At 39.5% G+C, this 11,609-nt stretch overlaps 2 protein-coding genes across 2 annotated transcripts in view; one reads left to right on the top strand and one right to left on the bottom strand.

Annotated features, from left to right (window-relative positions):
* Positions 1-3,472: 3,472 nt before the first annotated feature.
* The window catches only part of LOC144657942 (uncharacterized), a 63,082-nt gene continuing 54,945 nt past the window's right edge, over positions 3,473-11,609 (top strand). Inside the window, exons 1-6 of the mRNA XM_078518278.1 lie at positions 3,473-4,167; positions 5,133-5,375; positions 6,167-6,235; positions 6,322-6,399; positions 7,194-7,422; positions 7,891-8,009. Of these exons, the coding sequence (XP_078374404.1) occupies positions 3,796-4,167; positions 5,133-5,375; positions 6,167-6,235; positions 6,322-6,399; positions 7,194-7,422; positions 7,891-8,009 (1,110 nt within the window). The 5' untranslated portion in view covers positions 3,473-3,795. The remainder of the gene's footprint in view (positions 4,168-5,132; positions 5,376-6,166; positions 6,236-6,321; positions 6,400-7,193; positions 7,423-7,890; positions 8,010-11,609) is intronic.
* On the bottom strand, positions 8,424-10,551 carry LOC144657933 (uncharacterized). The gene has a single exon (XM_078518274.1). The coding sequence runs from the start codon at positions 10,481-10,483 to the stop codon at positions 9,506-9,508; it is 978 nt and encodes a 325-aa protein (XP_078374400.1). The 5' UTR covers positions 10,484-10,551; the 3' UTR covers positions 8,424-9,505.

The following is an 11,609-nucleotide window of genomic DNA, read 5'->3' as shown; positions in this document are numbered from 1 at the left end:
TAATAAACAAAGTAGCCCGGTGTTTTTTTTACATTATACCAAAGAACATTTTAAATATCTTGATTAAAGAAAATCAGTTTCTTTTACTTAGCTTTCTTACGTGCAGTGGTAGAACTTCCTTAATTGATTCGTTTGATTAATTATTCTTTCATTATTGACTTCTTGCATTTGCATAGAAATAAGTAAGTTGTTTTTGTTCCATCACCGAGACTTGTTTTCGTCCGGCAAAGCTGAAGGTTACATTGCCCAAAGTCTGTTTTGAGTTTCACAATGTGTTGGATGTGAAAATAATTAAAACTACCCTAGACTATTATGATCAATAGGCTGTATATGAATCCAAAGTGCTCAGTGCCGTTTTAGGCTTGTAATTAGGAGAGTTGATTGTGTTATCTTGGTTTATTTATTGTCAGCCATTTTTCATTATTCTCTGTTAGCCATTTGGATGGTGTAAAACAGACACGATTTTTCAGTTAAAATTTTAGGCGATTTTCTCAGTTCATTTCATGCGAAGCGGTCGCTACAGACTTTGTTAGTACAGCTGAAACTCTCCGGGCCCAATTACCGAGCGGCAAAACAAGTGAACGGTAACCTGCGATCAGGCGTTATTTTTCTCGCGGCGGTGTAGCCAGGTTAGGTGAACGGTCGCCATGAAGCCTGCAGGAACCACAACCAACACAAAGAAAAGGTTTTATCTGTATTTTTGTTTCTGTTATTATCGAATCATGGTTTGAGCTGATTGCTGATTGAAGTAGACTTGTTTTGCCAAGCCAGTTGGCGAGGGGATTGGGGCGAGAGTGGTACGAGATTTCACACCATCACCGCCCGAACTCCCCACTCCCTCGCCGCTCCCACACAAGGAACTGAAGGAAGCGCAGCTGCAGAGTTGCAGGGCTTGTTAGATGGCAGTTAGCTTTAGAAAACCTCTTTCTAAACCAGTCTCAGAAGGCAATTTGTTAGTGTAAATCTATTTTTGGAAACCCTTTCTCTTTTTTATAGTTGCAAGGCACATAAGAGATAGAACTTGGTCTGAGCAACACACCATGACATTGAGCCAAAGATCGATCGCGAGGTATGCCGCTAGCAAAACCAAAAATTCGATTTTTTTCATGTGAGTGCATGCTGTTTTTAATGCTTTGATGGCCCGGACGCCAAGCCAAGTACGTCAACCGGAAGTTAAATTTTCCCTTTTGCGGTGTTCTTTCGCAATTGCAGCTACGAACTTTAGAATACGTCAAGAAAGGGAAGACTAGCTCAAATTACAGATGGCACGGCTGCCATCATTTCAACGTCCCCAGTTGTTCCACACACAAGTGTAACACATATTATACATGAAGTTATTTGTTAACGTGTTCGGCTAAAATGCCCTCTGGAGTGTCTGGAATGACTCTTGTTTTATTTCCGGTTGATCAGTCACGTCCAATCACTGGTATTGACAATGTGGTATATTCCTTTAGTCGCGTCAGTATCGGAGGATGTCAGATTCCTGCATTTTTAGGAATTTCCGAAGGACGTATCATCAGAGAATTCAAGTTAAATCCCCGAGGGATCTTGTGTTAAACAACACTTTTGATATTGTACCAGCAGGACTTAAATCTTAGGCCCACTTTAATATCTGGGATAGTATTCTAGATTTTAAAGGGGGTGGGGGGGGGGGGGGGAATTGAAGAATTTTGATAAAAATTCTCACGATTTCTGACGTATGATCAAAACCATACAATTTACGCTTGGTCCGAGATCCGAACCCAGAAGACAGTAATAAAAGGCGAACCACGAACGACCGCGCCATGACAGCTCTTCAGCTCATAAATGAGGGTCTGCATGGGGCTTAGTGTTTACATAGTCAGTAGTTAGTGTTCAGCATAGTTAGTGTTTGCTGTTAAATTGGCCAATTTTTTTAATGTTTACTGTTTCCGGAGAAAATACTGTGTTTGGAGGGGTTTTTCGTGAAAAACTTATAGTCTTTTAGCATTGTATATTCTTTTATCACATATATAGCGAGAATTTTGGGCAATAAATCTCCCAAATAGATTTCTATATTTGCTATATTTCACATGTGAGAAAAGCGATACGTCCAATCAGCTTCGCGTATAGCTTTCTTCACATGTGAAAAATATAACCAATCAGCATCTAGAGTGGAACGACCCAACCAATCAAAGCACGAGAACTCAAATGGTTTCCAACGAGGTTGAGCAAACAGCGAGCGGCAAGTTTGTTCCCTACGGCAGTTTATGCTTTGAAAATATGGCTACACGGTTTGTTCCTTTAAAAAACTTTGTCTTTAGAGTACTTTATGGAAAGGCAAGAAAACAGGAACTCGCTAAGCAAAACCGAAAGAATACAGTAATGAGATTATAACGATAAAAATCATTCTTCAAAGGCGGAGCGAAGACAAGCGAAGTGTCGGTAAGTGAAAGCGAAGACAAGAATTTCTTCAAAACTTACAACACATCCGCGGACTTTCTAAGAATATTCAAGCACTAGCACCCTCGGGAACACCATGGTAAAGTAGATTGCATTTTTGAATGTGGATTTGCGTTGCAATTATTGGCTAATTAACCGACTCCTTGTGTATAATATCGCAATTTTGTTCAAAATTCGCCTGCGTGTTTAGTTGATTCGCTTGTGGCGACGCTTCCTCGATGCGATACCAAAACTTTTGCTTTCAAAAAGTAACGCAATGTGTTTAATTAAATAAAGTTTTTGCAGAAGATTTTGTTGGCAGTAATTTTTCTTATTTGATTAAAAGTGGTTTCGCTTAATTGAAAAGCGATGTGCATTTGCCTGCTTTGTTTTTCCTCCCGCTTGGTCAAACTGTAATGACTGTAATATGTCAAAGGTTTATGTATTACTTAACATGAAAAATCGCGTAAACTTTACAATGCTTGAATTCTCGTTATATGTATAATAAACAAATTACAGCATAGAAAGTGCTTTGTACGGATTTTTATTCACTCGTTGCAAAACTTTGGAAAACTCACTCGTTCGCTTCGCTCACTCGTTCGTTTTTCCAAAGTTTTGCAATTCGTGAATAAAAATCCGTACGTCGCACTTTCTATGAAGTAATCTATATTATGCTCTTCAAAAAATCGGTAATAAAATCACTCATGAGCTTTAAGCCTGTGCTGTGTGTTCGCCTCGGAAATCTTCGGCAGTTTTCGGGCTTCGGTAGTATTCGGAAATCTTCCGAAATGATCGGGAATCGTCGGAAAGTGGCCGAAAACTTCTTGATATACTTAACAAAATAATATTGGCATTTTTGGAGCTGTTTTTGTTTCTTTCTGGATAAAATTTACTGTTACAGTGAATTTTTTACTGTTAGTGTTGCCTCGTATATAGATCAACAAACAAAACTTGTTTCTCTACTAGATGGCAAGAAAAAAGAAAACATAACCTCATCATTATTCTATATTTTATTTCCCACAATTTTTATTGGTTATGTTTTAGCTTGTTTTATTCGCGAGCGAGTTTCCACTTAAAGATTTCACTGTACGTTTCACAGTTCCGAGCTCTGTTTAGTGATTTTAGTTTTATCCACGGCTGAGTCTTAAAGCATTTGGTCGTGGATTCTGAGAAGTTTCTCAGTCAACTGTCTTCCCAACGTCAGGAGTGAAAAAGAATAAAATTCTGTCAAAACGACGCATCTATTTAATCCAACAAAACACTGGCCAAGTCAGTGGCTTACCGCATCACAAGAAGAGATAGACCTTTAATAGATGTGCGTCCCAAAAGACGCGTCTGTTACTAAAGGAGATATGAAATATTAATAAGATAAATGAATAAAGCATCTATAATTAAATGAAGGAATGGAGAAGGCGGACGGAATATTTCTCTCTTCCAGCACTTGAAACAAAAATGGATTTTGATAAGCAGAAACTTTTTTTAGTTCTCATTTGCCTCGCCTCTGCGTTTGAGTTGACAGAGGCGGGATTTAACGCTGTTTATTTGAAGCAAACGAAAGCAAACTTTACGTGCGGAAATCCTCCAGAAGAATTTTTTGAGACGCAGCAAGGATTTCTGGATCCTGTAGTCAGGGTACCGTACATATGCAATGCAAGTGACCCAACGAAAGCATATCCTCCAGAAAACATAGTGGACGGTTTACTTGGAACTCACTGGCAATCCAAAGCAGGGGAAGACCTTGCAATTATTACAATCAGCTTTGGACAGGTACCTGAAATAGTTATGAGCTTAAGTTAGCTTAGGTGTAATTTACATAAATTTTCACTGCATGATTCCATGGCAATGAACCTTCAGGGTATCCTCATTATTAGCCTAAATGCGTCATGTAAACGAGGACCGTGGTGGTGTAAATGCAAAATTGAATTTAAAAGTGTTATTTTCAAATTATGCGCTGTTGACTGTCCATAGACAAAAGTTTTAGCTAAGACGTGCGAATTTAAACACTTTATATGCAAATTTACAAAATCATGGATAAATCGTTTCCAGAGCAAATAAAAGCTTTTTGTATAAACTAATATAGCAGTTTTTCAGTCATTGCCATTATTTTGAGTGTTATTTTTGTTACTCTTAACGAAAACGTGATGGAAATAGATGGACCAAGAGTACACTTTCATCTGCTGTTTGTCATTAAATTTGATGAATGTCATAAATCGCTCGTCAGTCGCACAAAGTGGGTTTTTGTGTTCAATAACAGAACGTACCTGCAGCTAGCTTTGTAACCCTAAAATCATTTTAATATGATGGCAAATCTTCTAGTGAATCGTATGTAAGTGTAATTCTTTTGCTTGGTGTTGGTATAAACATCTAGCTTTAATTCCGTGTCCGTTTACTAAATGATTTTACGGATACCAAAAGAATAATAAAACAATTTACAGTGCCACTTTAATAACTTTACATTCAAAGTTACACTTAAAGTTTAAGTTTTACTTTCTCGGCGAAAGGAGAGTTCCACTCCAACCTCGTCCCGGATGTCTTCTCCTCCGCTTTGCAAAATGCCGCCATTTTGAAAATCGTCACGGAGAAGATCCTGGTGACGAGGTTGAGTTCGACCCGTTCCAACAACGTGCGAACGGTTTCATTTCATCAAAACAAGCATTGCCATGGGTTTCCATGTGAACATGTTACATACATACATTACATATACGTTAAAACTCTCTCGCTTTCCATTCAAGGCCTTCTTTGCCCAGGACATCAGTATAACATTTGGTAACTATAGAAGACCAGGAGCCATCAAAGTGGAAAAGTCGACAGATTTTGGCGCCACTTTCACCCCCTGGCACTACTTGGTAACCCCTCCTGCCAGACGCCAATGCAGCGTGCAGTTTGGTGTCGAGGCTCAAGGCGTGATCTCCCGCGTGGATCAAGTCCTATGTACAGAGTACAGCGAATATGTTCCTCTAGAATACAATGAAACAGTAAGTACAGTGGAACCCCGCTCTACGGACACCCGCTTATTTCGGACAGCTTTGTTTGTCGCAACAAAAAGCTCATACATTTTCTCTTGTATTGACCCGCTTAATACGGACAACGGACACTTTTCTGTGACCCAAGTGACACGCTGTCATACAAAATCAGTCGCTGCTTATTTTTGCACCGTACATTTTCATTTGTAACGATTGTGTGCTAATTATACCCTGTAAAAGGTTTCACAGCCAGTACAGTAACTTACCTTCAGATCCAAGCGTGAATGCGTATTCTAAATTCTTCTTATTGATTGCCATGCGTTTATTATAATGTCAGTACTGAACGGAGATACATCAAAATACACTACTACCTAACAAACGTTGCTATGAGCCCCTCCCGGGGGGCGGGTCCATTTTCCTCTTGTTTCCCAAAAAATTTTCTTTAAAGTATTTTGTCGATTTTTGTGATCCTTTCCCCCCCCCCCCCCCACCCCCCCAAAAAAAGAAGAAACACAGCTTTTGTTCCTATGTTCCCAGCTTTGTTTTTCACTGTTCACAATTATTTATTTTTAACCGGGAGGGGCTCAGCTATGACTTGCCACCTATCTTTGATTGATATAATGCAAGAAAAACTGTCATATTTTTGACCACTCGAGAGTTAAAACGTAAAGTAAATTGGAGGAAGGTCAGTTTCTTTCACTGCCAAAATAACAAAATATAAAGACCACTAGAAACAGGCCTACACCTGTTCTTGTGTGTTTAAGATTATAGTCATATTAAAACAAAACTGAATTTTTCCTTAGATATCTATTCAGCTCAATCAACAACAGAGAGGTGATGGAACACCGGATCCCTACACGCCTGGTTTACAGGTTAGTATTGAAATGCCTTGTCTAGATTTGTTTCATTCAGTTTTGTCTCTTTTGTGATTTTAGTTTCTCTTTCGCTTATTTTTCAGGCCTGGATGAACGCTACTGCAGTAAGATTCACCTTTTCGGGTTTGTTTAGAAAATTTGACAGGATGTCCATAAAGTGGGTACGTAAACATGTATTTGTTTTATTTCTATGGCGTATTTCAGACGTGTGGCATTGTTATTTGGACTACCATTTTGACTACTGTCAACTATTGTAGAAGAGATGGAGTTTATTGTGGCCTAGAACCTTAATGTGGGGTGATACGCAAAACTAAAACAAATCAAGTTCATGTTTTTACAGTAAGTAAAAGGTTTCAGTTGTAAGTTTAGGGCTGCCATTGAAACCAGGCCATGCTACCACAGAACCAAAACCAGGCCTTTGTTTGCCAGGATTAATACCAAGTTTTGTAGCTCTTTTATTGTAAATTGGCATAACATGTCAAGAACATTAGAATTAATTCAGGGGCGGATCTAGGGGGTGAGCACCCCTCCCTGAGTCAAAAGTCCAAAGCCTTTTTCTTCGCATTCGCTTTTTACGTCACCAGTCAGTTACGCCATTCCTTAGTGGAGCACCCACTCCTAAGAAAAATCCTGGATCCGCCCCTGTAATCTGTATATAAAACGTAAACAATATATCCATAGAAGGATCTTTATGTGGAGCCTTTTGTTATCTAGGCCTGTAATTAAATTAAGGGAAACTAATGTCGACCTTTTTTTTAACAATTACGAAAAAAAAAAATCAATTCCATTCTAAATTCAATACCATTCAACCGTGGGTGGCTTCTAACTTGGCGGAAATTTTTCCAATTATTTTTTCCTGGTTACCTGTGACTATTAGTATAGGTGGTGTGCTGAAAGAAACCCTGGAGTAATATGTATCATGAGCAATTTTTCGTACTTTTTTCTCAACCCGTAGCATCACTACACTGTACGTGAGATTGAAGTGACTGGTCGGTGTAACTGTAACGGACATGCAAATGGAACGCATTGTCCGCTCAACCAATCAACAGGCTTGCGTGCCTGTCAGTGCGAGGGAAACACGTGTGGAACTCAGTGTGATGAGTGCTGTCCGCTTTACAATCAGTTTCCATGGAAGATAGGAAATGGCGCGCCATGGATCAATGACCCCGCTGCAAAGTGTGAACGTAAGTAAGCTTGGATAAGTCCTTGACAAGACAAATAACTTAAATATCGCATCCACTGACACTCAACCTCACTGATCCTCAGAAGTACAGTCCGAGGAAAAATATTTCATTTGATCTTTGATTTTCCTAGTATTGCCAAGTTATCTTTACTGACTTACAGAAAAGAAAGAAAATGACTTGATAAGTATTTTCGCGTTTTAAAAGCTCAATTGAACAAGCTAAACAGTTTGGTATGGAAGGTATGTTTTAACTTTGTGTGAACCATACTTGATAACAATCTTTAGAAGCTCACATCAATTGAGTGGACGAATAAACGCGTGCTTTGTTTTGTGGTGGCCAGTTTGAATTTGAAATACGCGGTAAGCTGATATGAGTTCTAAAATGTCACCCCCCCCCCCCCCCGCACCCCGAGTTTATCTCTTATTTCCTGAGTGCACTTGCTTATATATTGACTTTTCATCATTCAAGCCTGCAACTGCCATAACCACGCTGATTCCTGTGTGTACAACCAAACCGTGAGTGACCTGGGCTTGAGTATGAGAATCAACGGATCAATGATTGGTGGAGGAGTATGCCTTGACTGTCAGGTGCGATTCATAATTAGTACTTCTTTGTGTTCAATTACGTTTTCATCATATTCGTTGGCGCCTTAAAGGGAACAGATGATATGATATGACAGATCGCAATTTTAGGCAATTTCAGCATTGACCAACTGGTCAAGAACACGAGAGAAGTGCCTAGAGAAGGACGATGTGCAGTCGAATCGGCTTCTTGCACTTCTCCAGTTTTCTTAAAAAAATCAATACAACTCAGGCACGCGGGTTACAAAGGCTACGTGAACATTTTGATGATTGATAAAGAGAAAACACCACCGGCTGGAGTCACTTTGAAGGGTAGATCACATGTCGCCAGAAGTCACAAAACGTTTCAGCCTTACACTTTTGTGAGACTTGGGTGTCTATTCCAGAAAAAGTCATAAAAACGGAACTTACGAAAGTAAGGATGTGGAAACTGGGTCAGTTTTATTCCTTACTATCAAAACCATAACTCATTAACCTACAGAACGAAAATGATGTCTTTCCATCAACAGGTTCACGTTCTCGGCCACTTTATAGTGCAAGACACCCGTTCGTCCCAACAAACAAACATTTTAAAATTGCATGTTTCATAATAAGCCCGTTAATGCTCATTTAAGATGTTAGTTTTTCTATAACACTTAACGAGGTCGCTCGATTTTAAAAAACTTATTTTTTAACTCGGCTAGCTCTAATACTCAGAGTCGAAGTCTCTGCTCCTTCATGCACACGATGCACACGCTGCTGCAAAGTTCAATATACAGTTGTAATGCACTATACAAATTCTCAACTTTTTCTGTTTTCGGCTCTAACAACTTCAGTATTCGATGAACTTTCGATATCAATCAATAAAAGACATAAAAATCAATAATGAAACGAGAGCTCCTATCGGAGAGGGTAGTGTTTGGAATACATGTAGCAGCTAACATGGCCCGTTTAGACTTCCCAACTGGCTCTTTTTTCATATTTCACCTATATCAACCTTTCAAATAGTTATGGACAGAAACCCATAATGGGTTTCTGTTATGGATTGTTAGGTCAATGTAACACAACAATATGAGCAACACGAAAATAAGCCACTTGGCGCTCCCTATTAAAATTAGCCTTTCCCAGGCTCTCGGTAATAAGACGTGGACATTTTCGGCCATTTAAAGTCTTCTCACTGTCAGTTTTGACAACAGGCGGATGCAAAAGTGCTCTGGCGAGTTAAACGAGCACAAATGTCCTATTTAAAAAACAATTCTTTAAAAAACTGAGGGCACTTTCAGTACTTTCAGTATACTTTCCATCGATGCATTTCCTCACAAGTTCAAGAATATGTTCATCGCGCCTGTGGACCTTAGAGGCTTCCATCGCAAAGTCAGTACTAGATGTCTTTAGATTCGATTTTTGTGACATCCGAAATAATGAGCCCTAATAAAGGTCGAGGTAGTTTTATCACCAAAACCTCATACAGTAATTGTTTAAAAAAAACACCGCCTCAGAATTTTACAGTCGAAGGAGATATGCTATACGTTCGGAGTATACGGTGGTGGTAATTCATCATACGGCGGTGGAGCAATAGTAAGTGGAGCTACACGGTTGTTACCAGCTCTCCCGGTATTCGCAGGCAGCACAGGTATTGTTGTTGTAGTAGACGTGGTAGGCTCACGGGATTCATCCTGTTGTTGAGTTGCTGTAGAATTATTGTTCGAATCGTCCGAGTCGTAGCAGTAGTTGAAAATACGCCACGAGAAGACAAATATGATAATAATATTCTTGTTGATGAAAATCGATAAATTTTTGCCATAGCCAAAGCATAATCCCAAACGGAGACCAAGAAATATCGTGTCAAAAAGAACTTGAATTGGATAACTGCAGAGATGGACAAAACCGGCCCAATTTGCTGAATCTTGCTCATCAATGCGAGCAGCTTCGTCATCTATAAACATACCAACCGGCCACCACAGAAAGCTTATACAAGTAAAAGCAATGAGTGTGTTCTTGTAGTGCATGGGAATTCCATGGCTGCAGTCGTTTTCATCCAAAATGACCGCTAGCAGTTCGATTCCATCGAAAAAATTCATCATTGCCTTTGCAGACACCTCATTGATTTGTCCGAGATGAACGTCGTGGTCCCTTGATGCTATTCTGGTGTGACGTATCAGGAAGTAAAGAAGCGGCGTTACGGAAAGGGTCAGTTTCAAAGTGTTCGCATTCCAAAATCCTTTACTTTCGATTTTGTCGCCAGTCCGGCCAAATACAATGCCGATCAAAGGCACTACGCCAAGCCAAATGTAAACCATCCAGAAAGCAAGAACATGATCGAACTTTGCCGCATCAATGCTATTGATCCACCACCACATCATTAACGAAGGAGCAAACAGTAAACTAACCGCATACCAGGCGTCTTCATCTTCATAATATGCTGGATATGAAGCCAAGAAAAAGCACTGCATTACCATTAAAGCGAAGAACACAAATCGACCAACGATAATTATGGTCATAATGTGAATTTGGAAGTAATTGAAACCTGGACGAGCTGAATGACAAAAGACTGATTAGATAATCTGAAGGAATTATGTCTGTGCTGTCATGGAAACTGAGTTATGATCAAAGAAGTATTCATTGTCTTCTTCATGACGTCACGTCACGTCGAATGGTCACTTTTCGAATCACGGAAAAATGACTGAATGTTTGCCCAGTTCCTGTACGGCTTTTTTCCCAGGCCTTCATGTTCAAGGTATTGTTGACGGCCGTACCACGTGACCTGAAACGAGTTGACCGCGACAAAAATAGAGGCCTAGGAGCTAGGCAAGATAAATGTTTTAAAAAGTCGTAAAGAGCAAATCACACACACTTCCACTGAAAGTTTTTCAAGATTTTTTCTTGATTATTGAGTGGATTTCAACATTCTGATCGCAGAATTCAAAGATTCTAAAGTCGCGGAACTTTTCAAATGATGCTATCGTCAAATTTCAAGAACAGTAAAGTGATAAGCGCAAGGTTTCCCTAGTTCAAACTTGTTACAGTTGCAGTTACAGTTAGGGAATAAACTAAACAACGTTTGGTTGCTGTTAAAATTTCTGCTTTTTTCCCTGTATAGAACAGTGCTTTAAAATTAGTTTTACTCCGAGATCATGTTAAATGGCATTAGGTTTCAATAGTTTAAATTTGTAGCAGTTACAGTGCAAAAAAAAAAAACGTTTTGTTGCTGTGAAAATGCATGCCTTCGTTTCTGTGTCGATAAAACATGTGTCCGTGACTTTTTGTCTGAGAGCCAATACGGACACCCCGATAATACGGACACTTTGGCATGTCCGTATTGGTGTCCGTATTGTATTTTCAAAAAAATTAAACATTTTTGGGCCAATCTTGTTCCCAGAGCCTGCGTTCCCCTTGACCAGCGGTCGGGAAACTCAACGGTCCTGGCACAGACCAGTAGGATCGCGGCCTCTAGGGACGAGATTGTTATTGGGCCTATTTTTAAGTCACGAATGCTCTTGTACAATGAAAAACTTATTAAAGTGGAGGTTGGAAAACTAAAAATTAAATTTCGAATAGTACTTGGTCTAAGACCTCACAAGGCGACAAAGTAACAAGGAAGCCACATTTATTGCAAAGTGTCGTTGT

The sequence above is a fragment of the Oculina patagonica genome, chromosome 1, assembly GCF_052425735.1.
Source record: "Oculina patagonica isolate OP01 chromosome 1, crgOcupat, whole genome shotgun sequence".
In the NCBI taxonomy this organism is placed as follows: domain Eukaryota; kingdom Metazoa; phylum Cnidaria; class Anthozoa; order Scleractinia; family Oculinidae; genus Oculina; species Oculina patagonica.
Note: the sequence above shows the minus strand (reverse complement) of the source record. Positions and strands in the feature narration are given on the sequence as shown.